Source organism: Ranitomeya imitator, chromosome 4 (assembly GCF_032444005.1).
Source record: "Ranitomeya imitator isolate aRanImi1 chromosome 4, aRanImi1.pri, whole genome shotgun sequence".
NCBI lineage: Eukaryota > Metazoa > Chordata > Amphibia > Anura > Dendrobatidae > Ranitomeya > Ranitomeya imitator.
The window spans coordinates 718,569,634-718,590,295 of NC_091285.1; the positions used below are offsets into that span (position 1 = coordinate 718,569,634).

Below are 20,662 nucleotides of genomic sequence, written 5' to 3' on the forward strand. Positions count from 1 at the left end.
GGAGGGCAACAAAATTAATAAAGGGGATGGGAGAACTACAATACCCAGATAGATTAGCGAAATTAGGATTATTTAGTCTAGAAAAAAGACGACTGAGGGGCGATCTAATAACCATGTATAAGTATATAAGGGGACAATACAAATATCTCGCTGAGGATCTGTTTATACCAAGGAAGGTGACGGGCACAAGGGGGCATTCTTTGCGTCTGCAGAAGAGAAGGTTTTTCCACCAACATAGAAGAGGATTCTTTACTGTTAGGGCAGTGAGAATCTGGAATTGCTTGCCTGAGGAGGTGGTGATGGCGAACTCAGTCGATGGGTTCAAGAGAGGCCTGGATGTCTTCCTGGAGCAGAACAATATTGTATCATACAATTAGGTTCTGTAGAAGGACGTAGATCTGGGGATTTATTATGATGGAATATAGGCTGAACTGGATGGACAAATGTCTTTTTTCGGCCTTACTAACTATGTTACTATGTTACTATGTTACTCTTGTCAGCCCGTCTCTTCATACGCTGCAATGCCCTCTCTAGAGCGGTCTTGGTGTCTCTCCACACCTTGGAGAATTCCTCAGTAACGGTGTCAGCAGCTGGAATGCCCAAAAAACGAGAGATGGGAAAAGGAATTCTGGGTTGGCTTTCAAACACAATCTGGAAAGGAGACTTGGCAGAGGACTCACTTACATGATTATTGTACGAGAACTCTGCCCTCGGTAGTAACTTGACCTAGTCACTGTGATTCATGTTGATGAATCGGCGCAGGAACCCAAACACTATCTGATTGATCCTCTCCACCTGATTATTGGATTGAGGTTGATAAGCAGAAGAGAAATCCAGCTCCACGTTCATTAGTTTGCAAGTCGCCCCCAAAACTTGAAAGTGAACTGGACACCCCTGTCGGATACAATGTGGAGGGGAAACCTATGTTGAATGAAATAGTTGGCAAGTTCAGAGCAGAAGGGAGAACTGACAGAGGAATGAAGTGAGCCATCTTCGAAAAACGATCCACCACCACACAGATAACAGAACAGCCAGAGGAGACGGGGAGGTCCGTAATGAAGTCCATAGCAATGTGCTGCCAAGGACCTGAAGGAATTTGGGATTGGCAGAAGAAGCTTTGCAGTTTTGTTTCAGGCACAGGAGGGGCAGGCTGAAACGTACTCCAAGATGTCTGTTCCTATGGTAGGCCACCAACAGTAACAGGAAATGAGTTGTGAAGTCTTCTTTTGCCCAGTGTGACCGGCATTTGGAAGAATAACCCCACCAAAGAACTAGCCTCCTGTCAGAATTAGGTACTAACATTCTTCCGGGGGGACTGTGAGACAGATTGACAGAGGCTATGGCGACCGTTCTGGATCAGTCAATGATGTGTTGAGGCTCCTCCTCCAAGTCGGGAGGCAGAAAGGCCCTAGAGAGTGCATTGGCTTTGATATTCTTGTAGGCAGGGTGAAAATGAAGAATGAAGTTGAATCATGCAAAGAAAGAACCATCTGGCCTGGCGTGGATTCAGCCTCTGTGCAGACTGGAGGTAGACTAGATTCTTACGGTCGGTGAATATAACTACCTGGTGGACTGCTCCTTCGAGAAGATGACACTACTCTTGCAGAGCCAACTTGATTGCCAGCAATTCCCGATCTCTAATGGAATAATTTCTCTCAGAAACTGAAAAAATCTTCGAGAAAAAGCCACAAGGGACCATTCACCCTGAGGAATACTTTTGGGTGAGAACCGCCCTTGTGCCAATGGAGGATGCATCCATCTTGAGGAAAAATTGCTAATCCGTGACAGATCGATATAGCACCGGCGCAGAAGAGAAGGCTTTTTTCAGAGAGGTAAAAGCCTCCTCCGCCTCTGGAGACCAATGCTTGGAGTTGGCGCCTTTTCGGGTCAAAGCCGAGATGGGAGCCACCCAAGATGAGAAGTGTGGAATAAATTGACGGTAATAGTTAGCGAACCCCAGGAACCATTGTATCGCCTTAACCCTGGTCAGAAGAGGCCATTTGAGGATATAGGCAAGCTTTTCAGGATCCATCGTCAGTCGACTGCATGAGACAATATAGCCAAGGAAGGGCAGAGAGGGTTGCTCGAAAACACACTTCTCAAACTTGGCGTACAGCCTGTTCTCCCTAAGTCTCTGCAGGACTTGACGAACACTCCTCCAATGCGTGGCTAAATCTGGAGAATAGACCAAGATGCATTCCAGATAGACAACAAAAGAAAAAAGGAGATCCCTAAAAATGTCATTCACGAACTCTTGAAAGACTGCAGGAGCATTACTGAGCCCAAACGGCATAGCCCGGTATTCATAGTGGCCATCTTGGGTGTTGAAGGCTGTCTTCCATTCGTCTCCCTGGCGTATGCGGATCAGGTTGTAGGCCCCTCTGAGATCCAGCTTGGAAAAGATCTTAGCTACCCTGAGACGGTCAAACAGCTCCGAAATAAGTGGCAATGGATATTTGTTTTTTTATATTGATCTGGTTTAGATCTCTATAATTGATACAGGGCCATAGGGATCCGTCCTTCTTCTTGACAAAAAAGAAACTCACCGGGGAAGATGACTTCTGGATGAATCCTCTAGTTACAGTAGGTTCTCCTTAATGTTCTCAGACGTAGAGCTTGGGTTTGTGCATGGGATAGAGGATAGATTTGACCCCAAGGAGGGGTGGTCCCTGGGAGAAGATCAATGGGACAGTCATACGACCTGTGGGGAGGTAGCATCTCTGCCTCCTTCTTGTCAAAGATGTCGGAAAATGACCAGTAAGAAGATGGTTAACCCGGCAGGGTAGGAGGCGTCACTGGAAGGCAAACAGGATGAATGGAAGTGAGACATCTGTTGAAACAGGGGTTACCCCAGCACAGTACATTGCCGGTCTTCCAATTTAGCACAAGCTCGTGTGCTTCAATCCAGGGTAGACCTCAGAGCAAGGAGTGAGACAAACCAGGCAACACATGAAAACGGATACTCTCAGAGTTCCATCGGCGCAGTCTGGAAATGAACAGGCTCGGTCAGGTTTCTGCCATCCACGGAGGTCACCAGTACAGGGTTCGGGAGGCGATGGACAGGAATCCTGAAACAGTCCACCACAGCTTGCTGAATGACGTTCCTGGCAGAGCCAGAGTCCAAGTAGCCTGACTCTGAAAAATTGACAGTGCCAAACGACAACGACACAGTCGTCAGCAGAGAAAGAGAGGAATGGTCCTCACCTAGGGAAGTTTCTCCTAGAGGCCCTAGGCTCTGGAGTTTCCCGGCCTCTCAGAACAGGAGCAGATCAAATGCTTGGAACTGCCACAGAAGAAACACCTCCCCTCAGAGCGGCACCTCCTAGTGCTGCTTTGCCAAGCTTACTTGGTCAACTTGCATAGGCTCTGGGGAAGTGGCTGAGTTTTGAGAAACAATCAGCCTCTGGAAACTGGGAGCCAGGCGATAAGGTCTCTTCTCCCGCTTAGTCTCCCTGAAGCATTCTTGAAATCGGAGATCAATTTGGGTCACCAGGGAAATCAGGTCATCCAGAGCCCGCCAGGTGGACACCGCCTCGTCATTCCAGGACAACTCGAAGGAAAGGGTGCGGAAACGAACAGCATACTGAGCCACTGTGAGATCCTCCTGACGAAGAGAGGAAGCTGTCAAAGTAGTATGGCCTGGCTCATCAAAGGTTTGAGGAAAGCCCCAAGGAAGGACTGGAGGTCGTTGACTAGTGGATCCCCTCTCAACCACAATGAATTTAGCCCAGGTGAGAGCTTCTCCAGCGAGGTGAGACATAATGAATGCTACCTTAGCCAGATCAGACGCAAACAGATGACCCAGAAGTTCAAAATGCAGGGTGCACTGATTAATAAACACACGACACTGGGCGGGATCTCTGTTGAACCGGTAAGAGACGCCAAACGAGGACCTTTACCAGATGCATAACTGGAGCCCTGAAAACCAGCAGCAGAGGTGGTTGCAGTCTGGACAGGAGTGGATGAAGCCGTACATGTCGCAGAGTCCACACGAGCCGACAAATTCCGTAGATAAGTCGTGATTTTCTCCTGCTGATCCCTCAAATAGGACACTTCCTGATATAACTCTCTGGCGGGAGGGGGTTGTGAGCCAGCGGGTTCCATGGCCTGAGCAATCTGGAACGAATGGAAACGGAGGCACAGATGTTGTAGTGAACATTCGTTTAATGAAATTTTTGTGGAACCACGGGACCACTGCCCGGGGGGCTCTGAAGGGGGCATAACTAAGCGAGCCCAAACTCCTGTAGTATGACCCCTCAAGCAGGGCCAGATTGGGAAGCCCGGGAGACGCAAGGTGCTACCTTCAGTTACACCCCGGACACATGGAAGCTGACTCGGCGGAACAGGCAGGCAGGCTGGAACCACAGGAAGTGTGGAACTTGGCCGAGGATAGTTAGGTGAAGCAGACAGCAAGCAGCAGCTGACACGGACAAGAGCGGGAGGTACTACATACAGGAACTGGAGGCTTTATGCCAAGAAGAGTTGGCAGCTTTACCATCTGAGAAAATAAAGAACCTCATCCACAACTACCACAAAAGACTTCAAGCTGTCATTGATGTTAGAGAGGGAAATACACGGTATTAAGAAATGGAGTATGTGAATTTTGATCAGGGTCATTTGGATGTTTTGGGTTGCCCTTATGATTTAAACGGACAGCATGTGACTTACATATGAGTGTCTGAGCGAAGGGTCTGAATACTTATGACCATTTGATATTTCAGTTTTATTTTTTTAATAAATTTGCAAAAATTTCTACATTTCTGTTTTTTCAGTCAAGATGGAGTGCAGAGTGTACATTAATGAGAAAAAATGAACTTTACTGAATTTACCAAATGGCTGCAATGAAACAAAGAGTGAAAAATTTAAAGGGGTCTGAATATTTTCCGTACCCACTGTATGTGAGGGGTCTGTTGGTGGTGGTCTCAGGAGCTGTACCTGGGCCCCTTATCTCCGCAGATCCTCTAGATGCAGGGGACATCACAAACATGCCCTGTTGTGTGTTGACACAAGGTGTCTGGTTCCTGGCTCGGAGGGCAGGGCGGCAGGTGTGGCCTCCCTCAGGTATATACACAGGTGTGTGAGGATGAGGCTCAGAGCAGACACCATGGCTCAGGTGAAGGACCAGGAGCACAGTGACCGGGAGGAGAAGCTGGTGACACTGGAGCTTCCCGAGACCAAGGGCCGGAGAGCGGACAGTAAAGCCGAGAGCGAGATGACGGAGAGCGAGGCCTACTCCTACATGCCGAAGGAGAAGGGGAACCAGAGCGCCCTCATCATCATCGGCAGGAGGGTCCGCACGTGTATGAGACGTGAGTCACAGCCATCAATGGGGGGCCGTCATTGTAATGTGCGCATGGGGGGCCGTCATTGTAATGTCCACATGGGGGTCCGTCATTGTAATATCCACATGGGGGTCCGTCATTGTAATATGCGCATGGGGGTCCGTCATTGTAATATGCACATGGGGGTCCGTCATTGTAATATCCACATGGGGGTCCGTCATTGTAATATCCACATGGGGGTCCGTCATTGTGATGTCCACATGGGGGTCTGTCATTGTAATATCCACATGGGGGTCCGTCATTGTAATGTCCGCATGGGGGTCCGTCATTGTAATGTCCACATGGGGGTCCATCATTGTAATGTCCGCATGGGGGTCCGTCATTGTAATATCCACATGGGGGTCCGTCATTGTAATATCCACATGGGGGTCCGTCTTTGTAATATCCACATGGGGGTCCGTCATTGTAATGTCTACATGGGGGTCCGTAACTGTAATATCCACATGGTGGTCCGTCACTGTAATGTCCACATGGGGGTCCGTCATTGTAATATCCACATGGGGGTCCGTCATTGTAATGTCCACATGGGGGTCCGTCATTGTAATATCCACATGGGGTCCGTCATTGTAATATCCACATGGGGTCCGTCATTGTAATATCCACATGGGGGTCCATCATTGTATTGTCCACATGGGGGTCCGTCATTGTAATGTCCACATGGGGGTCCGTCATTGTAATGTCCACATGGGGGTCCATCACTGTAATATCCACGTGGGGGTCCGTCACTGTAATGTCCACATAGGGGTCCGTCACTGTAATGTCCACATGGGGGTCCGTCATTGTAATGTCCACATGGGGGTCCGTCACTGTAATGTCCACATGGGGGTCCGTCATTGTAATATCCACATGGGGGTCCGTCATTGTAATATCCACATGGGGGTCCTTCATTGTAATATCCACATGGGGGTCCGTCATTGTAATATCCACATGGGGGTCCTTCATTGTAATATCCACATGGGGGTCCGTCATTGTAATGTCCAAATGGGGGTCCGTCATTGTAATATCCACATGGGGTCCGTCATTGTAATATCCACATGGGGGTCCGTCATTGTAATATCCACATGGGGGGTCAATCATTGTAATATCCACATGGGGGTCCGTCATTGTAATGTCCACATGGGGGTCCGTCATTGTAATGTCCACATGGGGGTCCGTCATTGTAATATCCACATGGGGGTCCGTCATTGTAATGTCCACATGGGGGTCCGTCATTGTAATATCCACATGGGGGTCCATCATTGTAATATCCACATGGGGGTCCATCATTGTAATATCCACATGGGGGTCCATCATTGTAATGTCCACATGGGGGTCCGTCACTGTAATGTCCACATGGGGGTCCATCATTGTATTGTCCACATGGGGGTCCGTCATTGTAATATCCACATGGGGGTCCGTTATTGTAATATCCACATGGGGGTCCGTCATTGTAATATCCACATGGGGGTCCGTCATTGTAATATCCACATGGGGTCCGTCATTGTGATGTCCACATGGGGGTCCGTCATTGTAATATCCACATTGGGGTCCGTCATTGTAATATCCACATGGGGTCCGTCATTGTAATATCCACATGGGGGTCCGTCATAGTAATATCCACATGGGGGTCCATCATTGTATTGTCCACATGGGGGTCCGTCACTGTAATGTCCACATCGGGGTCCATCGTTGTAATGTCCACATGGGGGTCCATCATTGTAATATCCACGTGGGGGTCCGTCACTGTAATGTCCACATGGGGGTCCGTCACTGTAATGTCCACATGGGGGTCCATCATTGTATTGTCCACATGGGGGTCCGTCATTGTAATATCCACATGGGGGTCCGTCATTGTAATGTCCACATGGGGGTCCGTCATTGTAATATCCACATGGGGGTCCGTCATTGTAATATCCACATGGGGGTCCATCATTGTAATATCCACGTGGGGGTCCGTCACTGTAATGTCCACATGGGGGTCCGTCACTGTAATGTCCACATGGGGGTCCATCATTGTATTGTCCACATGGGGGTCCGTCATTGTAATATCCACATGGGGGTCCGTCATTGTAATATCCACATGGGGTCCATCACTGTAATATCCACGTGGGGGTCCGTCATTGTAATATGCACATGGGGGTCCGTCATTATAATATCAGTACAATACACAGATTACACAGTTATATGTATCTGCGATCACACAGCAATGTATCATATCGCCAATCACAGCCAAGTTGACAACTCCACAGATCCACTGCTCTTACAGTAAAGAACCAGCTCCACATTTGACGACTCCACAGATCCAGTTCTCTTACAGTAAAGAACCAGCTCCACAGGTGGTGACTCCACAGATCCACTGCTCTTACAGTAAAGAACCAGCTCCACATTTGACGACTCCACAGATCCAGTTCTCTTACAGTAAAGAACCAGCTCCACAGGTGGCGACTCCACAGATCCACTGCTCTTACAGTAAAGAACCAGCTCCACAGGTGGCGACTCCACAGATCCACTGCTCTTACAGTAAAGAACCAGCTCCACAGGTGACGACTCCACAGAGCCATTGCTCTTACAGTAAAGAACCAGCTCCACAGGTGACGACTCCACAGATCCATTGCTCTTACAGTTCCTGCAGTAATTGCTCCAAAGAACATCTCAAAAGATGAGAAGAAACCCTCCTGCTGGAGAAAGAATGGGTTCCAGTTGTGGCCAGGCATCTTTACTGTAAGAGCAGAGAATCTGGTAAGTGATGATCTCTAGGAGCTGTAGGAGCAGTAAAGCTGGGGAGAAGTCACCTCATGGGCTTGTTCTTTACTGTCCGAGCTGTGAATCTGTTAATCTGGGAATTGATTGCTTTTTTCTAATAGCCGTGAATCAGTGGAATAGTTCCCTCAAGGTGCTTTTTACTATAAGAGCTGTAATTATGTTGAGTTGTCACCTTGGGAGTTGGTTCTTTACTGTAAAAGCTGTAAATCAGTGCAGAAGTCACCTGAGGAGCTGGTTCTTTTTTGTAAGAGCTGTGGAGTAGCCTCCTCTGGAGCTGATTTTGCAGTGCAGTCTGTGGTGAATTTATGGGGTAGGAGATGGCTTTATTATGACTATTTCCAGTCCCAGATCCTGGGAAAGCTCTTGTGAAGTCACAGTCAGGGCCAAAGACCAGAAACGTAAATGTTAGGCCAATATATATATATAGTGAGATAAAACAGGAGATTTGAAGAAATCCAGGACACTTGTCCGCTCTGGACCTCGAGAAACCACTGGAAGCAAAGTGCCTCATCTACAGGCCAGAAAAGTCAGAAGAAATAAAGAAAAACCTTGCACTCAACTTATGCTCTTAGTGAATTTTTTAATGTAGTACCCAAAATAAACGTTTCGGTCCAACACACCGGACCTTCATCAGTAACGTACTGTGTGTGAAATAACGGAAGGAGACAAGAAAATGTCTCTGGGCACACAAAGAGAGCGGCGTCTGAGTAACCAACAGGGAAAAAAGTTCTACTTATGCAGGAGAGAGGTGAAGTGTGCCTGTAAGAGACGCGGAGGACTCCGCGTCTCTTACAGGCACACTTCACCTCTCTCCTGCATAAGTAGAACTTTTTTCCCTGTTGGTTACTCAGACGCCGCTCTCTTTGTGTGCCCAGAGACATTTTCTTGTCTCCTTCCGTTATTTCACACACAGTACGTTACTGATGAAGGTCCGGTGTGTTGGACCGAAACGTTTATTTTGGGTACTACATTAAAAAATTCACTAAGAGCATAAGTTGAGTGCAAGGTTTTTCTTTATTTATACTGTAAGGTGTGGGAACCTACCTTTGCAACATCATCAGTAGTGCACACGTCTCTACCATTTAAGAAAAGTCAGAAGAGTCCTACATGAAGGAATATGACCTTCTGAAGGAGAAAGGAATCTCAAGAAGGTCCGCATGGTTCTCTGCCATGATCCAACCTCACCTGCACATGGACTTGGAAGCAGAAGAGAAGATGATGGGAAGTTCTCTAAGATGCTGTAACACACGAAGTTTTTCCCAAGCAGAACTGACACTCCAGATACTGCCTGCCATTCCCTCTCTGTCCTCCTCACATACAATTACTGACCTCTTGCCATCTTCCTTCCATTGTCCTGCCTTCCTCATACTGCCATCCTCCTGTCTTCCTCCCATCCTTCTGCTGTTCTTCCATCCTCCTGCCATTCTCCTGTCTTCCTGCCATCCTCCTGCCGTTCTTCCATCCTCCTGTTGTTCTTCCATTATCCTGCTGTTCTTCTATCCTTGTTGTTCTTCCATCCTCCTTCTGTTCTTCCATCCTCCTGTTCTTCCACCCTCCTACTGTTCTTCCATCCTTCTACTGTTCTTCCATCCCCCTGCAGTTCTGCCATCCCCCTGCCATTCTTCCATCCTCCTGCCATTCTTCTATCCTGTTGTTCTTCTATCCTCCTCTCTTGCTACCATCCTCCTGCCATTCTTCCATCCTCCTCTCATTATTCTATCCTACTGCCATTCTTCTATCCTCCTGTTGTTCTTCCATCCTCCCACTGTTCTTCCATCCTCCTGCTGTTCTTCTATCCTCCTACTGTTCTTCCATCCTCCTACTGCTCTTCCACCCTCCTGCTGTTCTTCCATCCTTCTGTTGTTCTTCCATCCTCCTACTGTTCTTCCATCCTCCTGTGGTTCTTCCATCCTCCTACTGTTCTTCCATCCTCCTACTGTTCTTCCATCCTCCTGTGGTTCTTCTATCCTCCTACTGCTCTTCCATCCTTCTGCTGTTCTTCGATCCTCCTGTGGTTCTTCCATCCTCCTACTGTTCTTCCATCCTTCTGTGGTTCTTCCATCCTCCTGCTGTTCTTCCATCCTCCTGCTGTTCTTCCATCCTCCTGCGGTTCTTCCATCCTCCTGCTGTTCTTCCATCCTTCTGCTATTCTTCCATCCTCCAACTGTTCTTCCATCCTCCTTCTGTTCTTCCATCCTCCTACTGTTCTTCCATCCTCCTGTGGTTCTTCCATCCTCCTACTGTTCTTCCATCCTCCTGTGGTTCTTTCATCCTCCTACTGTTCTTCCATCCTTCTGCTGTTCTTCCATCCTCCTACTGTTCTTCCATCCTCCTGCTGTTCTTCCACCCTCCTTCTGTTCTTCCATCCTCCTACTGTTCTTTCATCCTCCTACTGTTCTTCTATCCTCCTGCTGTTCTTCCATCCTCCTGCTGTTCTTCCACCCTCCTACTGTTCTTCCATCCTCCTGTGGTTCTTCCATCCTCCTACTGTTCTTCCATCCTTCTGCTGTTCTTCCATCCACCTACTGTTCTTCCATCCTCCTGCTGTTCTTCCATCCTCCTACTGTTCTTCCATCCTCCTACTGCTCTTCCACCCTCCTGCTGTTCTTCCATCCTTCTGTTGTTCTTCCATCCTCCTACTGTTCTTCCATCCTCCTGTGGTTCTTCCATCCTCCTACTGTTCTTCCATCCTCCTGCTGTTCTTCCATCCTCCTACTGTTCTTCCATCCTCCTACTGTTCTTCCATCCTCCTGTGGTTCTTCTATCCTCCTACTGCTCTTCCATCCTTCTGCTGTTCTTCGATCCTCCTGTGGTTCTTCCATCCTCCTACTGTTCTTCCATCCTTCTGTGGTTCTTCCATCCTCCTGCTGTTCTTCCATCCTCCTGCTGTTCTTCCATCCTCCTGCGGTTCTTCCATCCTCCTGCTGTTCTTCCATCCTTCTGCTATTCTTCCATCCTCCAACTGTTCTTCCATCCTCCTTCTGTTCTTCCATCCTCCTGCTGTTCTTCCATCCTTCTGCTGTTCTTCCACCCTCCTACTGTTCTTCCATCCTCCTGCTGTTCTTCCATCCTCCTGTGGTTCTTCCATCCTCCTACTGTTCTTCCACCCTCCTACTGTTCTTCCATCTTCCTGCTATTCTTCCATCCTCCTGCTGTTCTTCCATCCTCCTGCTGTTCTTCCATCCTCCAATTGTTCTTCCATCCTCCAACTGTTCTTCCATCCTCCTGCTGTTCTTCTATCCTCCTGCTGTTCTTCCATCCTCCTACTGTTCTTCCATCCTCCTGCTGTTCTTCCATCCTCCTGTGGTTCTTCCATCCTCCTACTGTTCTTCCATCCTCCTGCTGTTCTTCCATCCTCCTGCTGTTCTTCCATCCTCCTGTTGTTCTTCCATCCTCCTGCTGTTCTTCCATCCTCCTGCTGTTCTTCCATCCTCCAACTGTTCTTCCATCCTCCTTCTGTTCTTCCATCCTCCTGCTGTTCTTACACCCTCCTACTGTTCTTCCATCCTCCTACTGTTCTTCCATCCTCCTGTGGTTCTTTCATCCTCCTGCTGTTCTTCCATCCTTCTGCTGTTCTTCCATCCTCCTACTGTTCTTCCATCCTCCTGCTGTTCTTCCACCCTCCTTCTGTTCTTCCATCCTCCTACTGTTCTTTCATCCTCCTACTGTTCTTCTATCCTCCTGCTGTTCTTCCATCCTCCTGCTGTTCTTCCACCCTCCTACTGTTCTTCCATCCTCCTGTGGTTCTTCCATCCTCCTACTGTTCTTCCATCCTTCTGCTGTTCTTCCATCCACCTACTGTTCTTCCATCCTCCTGCTGTTCTTCCATCCTCCTACTGTTCTTCCATCCTCCTACTGCTCTTCCACCCTCCTACTGTTCTTCCATCCTCCTGTGGTTCTTCCATCCTCCTACTGTTCTTCCATCCTCTTCCTGTTCTTCCATCCTCCTACTGTTCTTCCATCCTCCTACTGTTCTTCCATCCTCCTGTGGTTCTTCTATCCTCCTACTGCTCTTCCATCCTTCTGCTGTTCTTCGATCCTCCTGTGGTTCTTCCATCCTCCTACTGTTCTTCCATCCTTCTGTGGTTCTTCCATCCTCCTGCTGTTCTTCCATCCTCCTGCTGTTCTTCCATCCTCCTGCGGTTCTTCCATCCTCCTGCTGTTCTTCCATCCTTCTGCTATTCTTCCATCCTCCAACTGTTCTTCCATCCTCCTTCTGTTCTTCCATCCTCCTGCTGTTCTTACACCCTCCTACTGTTCTTCCATCCTCCTACTGTTCTTCCATCCTCCTGTGGTTCTTTCATCCTCCTACTGTTCTTCCATCCTTCTGCTGTTCTTCCATCCTCCTACTGTTCTTCCATCCTCCTGCTGTTCTTCCACCCTCCTTCTGTTCTTCCATCCTCCTACTGTTCTTTCATCCTCCTACTGTTCTTCTATCCTCCTGCTGTTCTTCCATCCTCCTGCTGTTCTTCCACCCTCCTACTGTTCTTCCATCCTCCTGTGGTTCTTCCATCCTCCTACTGTTCTTCCATCCTTCTGCTGTTCTTCCATCCACCTACTGTTCTTCCATCCTCCTGCTGTTCTTCCACCCTCCTTCTGTTCTTCCATCCTCCTACTGTTCTTCCATCCTCCTACTGTTCTTCCATCCTCCTACTGTTCTTCCATCCTCCTGTGGTTCTTCCATCCTCCTACTGTTCTTCCATCCTTCTGCTGTTCTTCCATCCTTCTACTGTTCTTCCATCTTCCTGCTGTTCTTCCATCCTCCTACTGTTCTTCCATCCTCCTGTGGTTCTTCCATCCTCCTACTGTTCTTCCACCCTTCTGCTGTTCTTCCATCCTCCTACTGTTCTTCCATCTTCCTGCTGTTCTTCCATCCTCCTGCTGTTCTTCCACCCTCCTACTGTTCTTCCATAATCCTGTGGTTCTTCCATCCTCCTACTGTTCTTCCATCCTCCTACTGTTCTTCCATCTTCCTGCTGTTCTTCCATCCTCCTACTGTTCTTCCATCCTCCTGCTGTTCTTCCATCATCCTGTGGTTCTTCCATCCTCCTACTGTTCTTCCATCCTTCTGTGGTTCTTCCATCCTCCTACTGTTCTTCCATCCTCCTACTGTTCTTCCATCTTCCTGCTGTTCTTCCATCCTCCTACTGTTCTTCCATCCTCCTGCTGTTCTTCCATCCTCCTGCTGTTCTTCCATCCTCCTGCTGTTCTTCCATCCTCCTGCTGTTCTTCCATCCTCCAACTGTTCTTCCATCCTCCTGCTGTTCTTCCATCCTCCTGCTGTTCTTCCACCCTCCTACTGTTCTTCCATCTTCCTGTTCTTCCATCCTCCTACTGTTCTTTCATCCTCCTGCTGTTCTTCCATCCTCCAACTGTTCTTCCATCCTCCTGCTGTTCTTCCATCCTTCTGCTGTTCTTCCACCCTCCTACTGTTCTTCCATCCTCCTGCTGTTCTTCCATCCTCCTGTGGTTCTTCCATCCTCCTACTGTTCTTCCACCCTCCTACTGTTCTTCCATCTTCCTGCTATTCTTCCATCCTCCTGCTGTTCTTCCATCCTCCTGCTGTTCTTCCATCCTCCAATTGTTCTTCCATCCTCCAACTGTTCTTCCATCCTCCTGCTGTTCTTCTATCCTCCTGCTGTTCTTCCATCCTCCTACTGTTCTTCCATCCTCCTGCTGTTCTTCCATCCTCCTGTGGTTCTTCCATCCTCCTACTGTTCTTCCATCCTCCTGCTGTTCTTCCATCCTCCTGCTGTTCTTCCATCCTCCTGTTGTTCTTCCATCCTCCTGCTGTTCTTCCATCCTCCTGCTGTTCTTCCATCCTCCAACTGTTCTTCCATCCTCCTTCTGTTCTTCCATCCTCCTGCTGTTCTTACACCCTCCTACTGTTCTTCCATCCTCCTACTGTTCTTCCATCCTCCTGTGGTTCTTTCATCCTCCTGCTGTTCTTCCATCCTTCTGCTGTTCTTCCATCCTCCTACTGTTCTTCCATCCTCCTGCTGTTCTTCCACCCTCCTTCTGTTCTTCCATCCTCCTACTGTTCTTTCATCCTCCTACTGTTCTTCTATCCTCCTGCTGTTCTTCCATCCTCCTGCTGTTCTTCCACCCTCCTACTGTTCTTCCATCCTCCTGTGGTTCTTCCATCCTCCTACTGTTCTTCCATCCTTCTGCTGTTCTTCCATCCACCTACTGTTCTTCCATCTTCCTGCTGTTCTTCCATCCTCCTGCTGTTCTTCCACCCTCCTTCTGTTCTTCCATCCTCCTACTGTTCTTCCATCCTCCTACTGTTCTTCCATCCTCCTACTTTTCTTCCATCCTCCTGTGGTTCTTCCATCCTCCTACTGTTCTTCCATCCTTCTGCTGTTCTTCCATCCTCCTACTGTTCTTCCATCCTCCTGCTGTTCTTCCACCCTCCTTCTGTTCTTCCATCCTCCTACTGTTCTTTCATCCTCCTACTGTTCTTCTATCCTCCTGCTGTTCTTCCATCCTCCTGCTGTTCTTCCACCCTCCTACTGTTCTTCCATCCTCCTACTGTTCTTTCATCCTCCTACTGTTCTTCTATCCTCCTGCTGTTCTTCCATCCTAGTAACATAGTAACATAGTAACATAGTTAGTAAGGCCGAAAAAAGACATTTGTCCATCCAGTTCAGCCTATATTCCATCATAATAAATACCCAGATCTACGTCCTTCTACAGAACCTAATAATTGTATGATACAATATTGTTCTGCTCCAGGAAGACATCCAGGCCTCTCTTGAACCCCTCGACTGAGTTCGCCATCACCACCTCCTCAGGCAAGCAATTCCAGATTCTCACTGCCCTAACAGTAAAGAATCCTCTTCTATGTTGGTGGAAAAACCTTCTCTCCTCCAGACGCAAAGAATGCCCCCTTGTGCCCGTCACCTTCCTTGGTATAAACAGATCCTCAGCGAGATATTTGTATTGTCCCCTTATATACTTATACATGGTTATTAGATCGCCCCTCAGTCGTCTTTTTTCTAGACTAAATAATCCTAATTTCGCTAATCTATCTGGGTATTGTAGTTCTCCCATCCCCTTTATTAATTTTGTTGCCCTCCTTTGTACTCTCTCTAGTTCCATTATATCCTTCCTGAGCACCGGTGCCCAAAACTGGACACAGTACTCCATGTGCGGTCTAACTAGGGATTTGTACAGAGGCAGTATAATGCTCTCATCATGTGTATCCAGACCTCTTTTAATGCACCCCATGATCCTGTTTGCCTTGGCAGCTGCTGCCTGGCACTGGCTGCTCCAGGTAAGTTTATCATTAACTAGGATCCCCAAGTCCTTCTCCCTGTCAGATTTACCCAGTGGTTTCCCGTTCAGTGTGTAATGGTAATATTGATTCCCTCTTCCCATGTGTATAACCTTACATTTATCATTGTTAAACCTCATCTGCCACCTTTCAGCCCAAGTTTCCAACTTATCCAGATCCATCTGTAGCAGAATACTATCTTCTCTTGTATTAACTGCTTTACATAGTTTTGTATCATCTGCAAATATCGATATTTTACTGTGTAAACCTTCTACCAGATCATTAATGAATATGTTGAAGAGAACAGGTCCCAATACTGACCCCTGCGGTACCCCACTGGTCACAGCGACCCAGTTAGAGACTATACCATTTATAACCACCCTCTGCTTTCTATCACTAAGCCAGTTACTAACCCATTTACACACATTTTCCCCCAGACCAAGCATTCTCATTTTGTGTACCAACCTCTTGTGCGGCACGGTATCAAACGCTTTGGAAAAATCGAGATATACCACGTCCAATGACTCACCGTGGTCCAGTCTATAGCTTACCTCTTCATAAAAACTGATTAGATTGGTTTGACAGGAGCGATTTCTCATAAACCCATGCTGATATGGAGTTAAACAGTTATTCTCATTGAGATAATCCAGAATAACATCCCTCAGAAACCCTTCAAATATTTTACCAACAATAGAGGTTAGACTTACTGGCCTATAATTTCCAGGTTCACTTTTAGAGCCCTTTTTGAATATTGGCACCACATTTGCTATGCGCCAGTCCTGCGGAACAGACCCTGTCGCTATAGAGTCACTAAAAATAAGAAATAATGGTTTATCTATTACATTACTTAGTTCTCTTAGTACTCGTGGGTGTATGCCATCCGGACCCGGAGATTTATCTATTTTAATCTTATTTAGCCGGTTTCGCACCTCTTCTTGGGTTAGATTGGTGACCCTTAATATAGGGTTTTCATTGTTTCTTGGGATTTCACCTAGCATTTCATTTTCCACCGTGAATACCGTGGAGAAGAAGGTGTTTAATATGTTAGCTTTTTCCTCGTCATCTACAACCATTCTTTCCTCACTATTTTTTAAGGGGCCTACATTTTCAGTTTTTATTCTTTTACTATTGATATAGTTGAAGAACAGTTTGGGATTAGTTTTACTCTCCTTAGCAATGTGCTTCTCTGTTTCCTTTTTGGCAGCTTTAATTAGTTTTTTAGATAAAGTATTTTTCTCCCTATAGTTTTTTAGAGCTTCAATGGTGCCATCCTGCTTTAGTAGTGCAAATGCTTTCTTTTTACTGTTAATTGCCTGTCTTACTTCTTTGTTTAGCCACATTGGGTTTTTCCTATTTCTAGTCCTTTTATTCCCACAAGGTATAAACCGCTTACACTGCCTATTTAGGATGTTCTTAAACATTTCCCATTTATTATCTGTATTCTCATTTCTGAGGATATTGTCCCAGTCTACCAGATTAAGGGCATCTCTAAGCTGTTCAAACTTTGCCTTCCTAAAGTTCAATGTTTTTGTGACTCCCTGACAAGTCCCCCTAGTGAAAGACAGGTGAAACTGCACAATATTGTGGTCGCTATTTCCTAAATGCCCAACCACCTGCAGATTTGTTATTCTGTCAGGTCTATTAGATAGTATTAGGTCTAAAAGTGCTGCTCCTCTGGTTGGATTCTGCACCAATTGTGAAAGATAATTTTTCTTGGTTATTAGCAGAAACCTGTTGCCTTTATGGGTTTCACAGGTTTCTGTTTCCCAGTTAATATCCGGGTAGTTAAAGTCCCCCATAACCAGGACCTCATTATGGGTTGCAGCTTCATCTATCTGCTTTAGAAGTAGACTTTCCATGCTTTCTGTTATATTTGGGGGTTTGTAACAGACCCCAATGAGAATTTTGTTACCATTTTTCCCTCCATGAATTTCAACCCATATGGACTCGACATCCTCATTCCCTTCGCTAATATCCTCCCTTAAAGTGGACTTTAGACAAGACTTTACATAGAGACAAACCCCTCCTCCTCTCCGATTTTTACGATCCTTTCTAAACAGACTGTAACCCTGTAAGTTAACTGCCCAGTCATAGCTTTCATCTAACCATGTCTCGGTTATTCCCACTATGTCAAAGTTACCTGTAGATATTTCTGCTTCTAGTTCTTCCATCTTGTTTGTCAGGCTTCTGGCGTTTGCAAGCATGCAGTTTAGAGGATTTTGTTTTGTTCCAATCTCCTCGCTGTGCATTGTTTTAGAAATGTTCTTACCTCCCTTCTGAGTATGTTTTCCTGGGTCGTCTTTGTTCGAGTCTAATGTTTTTCTTCCCGTCCCCTCTTCTTCTAGTTTAACGCCCTCCTGATGAGTGTAGCGAGTCTTCTGGCGAATGTGTGTTTCCCAGGTTTGTTGAGGTGTAGTCCGTCTCTGGCGAGGAGTCCATCATACCAGTAATTCACACCGTGGTCCAGGAATCCAAATCCTTGTTGTCTGCACCATCGTCTTAGCCAGTTGTTTGCATCAAGGATCCTGTTCCATCTCCTGGTGCCATGCCCGTCTACTGGAAGGATAGAAGAAAAAACTACCTGTGCATCCAGTTCCTTTACTTTCTTCCCCAACTCTTCAAAGTCTTTGCAGATTGTCGGTAGGTCTTTCCTTGCCGTGTCATTGGTGCCAACATGTATCAGAAGAAATGGGTGGACGTCCTTGGAGCTGAAGAGCTTTGGTATCCTATCGGTCACATCCTTGATCATCGCACCTGGAAGGCAGCATACTTCTCTTGCAGTTATGTCCGGTCTGCAGATGGCTGCTTCGGTGCCTCTCAGTAGTGAGTCTCCCACCACCACCACTCTTCGTTGCTTCTTGGCTGTACTTTTTGCTGTCACTTGTTGCTGTGTGCCCTTTACTTTTTTGCTTGCTGGTATTGCTTCATTCTTAGGTGTGCCATCTTCATCCTCTACAAAGATTTGATATCGGTTCTTCAGTTGTGTGGTTGGTGATTTCTCCATGGTCTTCTTGCTTCTTTTGGTCACATGCTTCCACTCATCTGCTTTTGGAGGTTCTCTGACACTTTTTGCACCTTCTGTGACCAGTAGAGATGCTTCTGTTCTGTCTAGAAAGTCTTCATTCTCTTTGATGAGTTTCAAAGTTGCTATTCTTTCTTCCAGACCCCGCACCTTTTCTTCTAAAAGGGCCACTAGTCTACACTTCTGACAGGTGAAATTGGATTCTTCTTCTGGTCGATCTGTGAACATGTAGCACATGCTGCAGCTCACCATGTAGGTTGTCACATCTGCCATGTTGCTCCTAGATCCTGCTGATTTGCTGTGTGTTTTCCTTCTTGTGTAATCTACTCAGCCAAGCTCTCTTGCAATAATGTCCTACAGGCAAAAATTTGCGCGCCGTAAGGCTGTACCCAACGATCTTCTAGCTTAGGGAGACTTTGCTTCTCCCAGAAGGCACCTGGAATATGCAAATTAGCCTCCTGAAGCTTGAATCCCTGGTTTGGTGATGCTTTCGAAGCAGCTGGTCCCGGCTGTACCCAACGATCTTCTAGCTTAGGGAGACTTCGCTTCTCCCAGAAGGCACCTGGAATATGCAAATTAGCCTCCTGAAGCTTGAATCCCTGGTTTGGTGATGCTTTCGAAGCAGCTGGTCCCGGCTGTACCCAACGATCTTCTAGCTTAGGGAGACTTCGCTTCTCCCAGAAGGCACCTGGAATATGCAAATTAGCCTCCTGAAGCTTGAATCCCTGGTTTGGTGATGCTTTGGAGGATGCTTCCATCCTCCTACTGTTCTTTCATCCTCCTACTGTTCTTCTATCCTCCTGCTGTTCTTCCATCCTCCTGCTGTTCTTCCACCCTCCTACTGTTCTTCCATCCTCCTGTGGTTCTTCCATCCTCCTACTGTTCTTCCATCCTTCTGCTGTTCTTCCATCCACCTACTGTTCTTCCATCCTCCTGCTGTTCTTCCATCCTCCTACTGTTCTTCCATCCTCCTACTGCTCTTCCACCCTCCTGCTGTTCTTCCATCCTTCTGTTGTTCTTCCATCCTCCTACTGTTCTTCCATCCTCCTGTGGTTCTTCCATCCTCCTACTGTTCTTCCATCCTCCTGCTGTTCTTCCATCCTCCTACTGTTCTTCCATCCTCCTACTGTTCTTCCATCCTCCTGTGGTTCTTCTATCCTCCTACTGCTCTTCCATCCTTCTGCTGTTCTTCGATCCTCCTGTGGTTCTTCCATCCTCCTACTGTTCTTCCATCCTTCTGTGGTTCTTCCATCCTCCTGCTGTTCTTCCATCCTCCTGCTGTTCTTCCATCCTCCTGCGGTTCTTCCATCCTCCTGCTGTTCTTCCATCCTTCTGCTATTCTTCCATCCTCCAACTGTTCTTCCATCCTCCTTCTGTTCTTCCATCCTCCTGCTGTTCTTACACCCTCCTACTGTTCTTCCATCCTCCTACTGTTCTTCCATCCTCCTGTGGTTCTTTCATCCTCCTACTGTTCTTCCATCCTTCTGCTGTTCTTCCATCCTCCTACTGTTCTTCCATCCTCCTGCTGTTCTTCCACCCTCCTTCTGTTCTTCCATCCTCCTACTGTTCTTTCATCCTCCTACTGTTCTTCTATCCTCCTGCTGTTCTTCCATCCTCCTGCTGTTCTTCCACCCTCCTACTGTTCTTCCATCCTCCTGTGGTTCTTCCATCCTCCTACTGTTCTTCCATCCTTCTGCTGTTCTTCCATCCACCTACTGTTCTTCCATCTTCCTGCTGTTCTTCCATCCTCCTGCTGTTCTTCCACCCTCCTTCTGTTCTTCCATCCTCCTACTGTTCTTCCATCCTCCTACTGTTCTTCCATCCTCCTACTGTTCTTCCATCCTCCTGTGGTTCTTCCATCCTCCTACTGTTCTTCCATCCTTCTGCTGTTCTTCCATCCTTCTACTGTTCTTCCATCTTCCTGCTGTTCTTCCATCCTCCTACTGTTCTTCCATCCTCCTGTGGTTCTTCCATCCTCCTACTGTTCTTCCACCCTTCTGCTGTTCTTCCATCCTCCTACTGTTCTTCCATCTTCCTGCTGTTCTTCCATCCTCCTGCTGTTCTTCCACCCTCCTACTGTTCTTCCATAATCCTGTGGTTCTTCCATCCTCCTACTGTTCTTCCATCCTCCTACTGTTCTTCCATCTTCCTGCTGTTCTTCCATCCTCCTACTGTTCTTCCATCCTCCTGCTGTTCTTCCATCATCCTGTGGTTCTTCCATCCTCCTACTGTTCTTCCATCCTTCTGTGGTTCTTCCATCCTCCTACTGTTCTTCCATCC

General features: G+C 47.2%; 1 protein-coding gene across 1 annotated transcript in view; it reads left to right on the top strand.

Annotated features, from left to right (window-relative positions):
- Positions 1-5,109: 5,109 nt before the first annotated feature.
- The window catches only part of LOC138677427 (chloride channel protein ClC-Kb-like), a 47,936-nt gene continuing 32,383 nt past the window's right edge, over positions 5,110-20,662 (top strand). Inside the window, exon 1 of the mRNA XM_069767541.1 lies at positions 5,110-5,309. Within this exon, the coding sequence (XP_069623642.1) occupies positions 5,213-5,309 (97 nt within the window). The 5' untranslated portion in view covers positions 5,110-5,212. The remainder of the gene's footprint in view (positions 5,310-20,662) is intronic.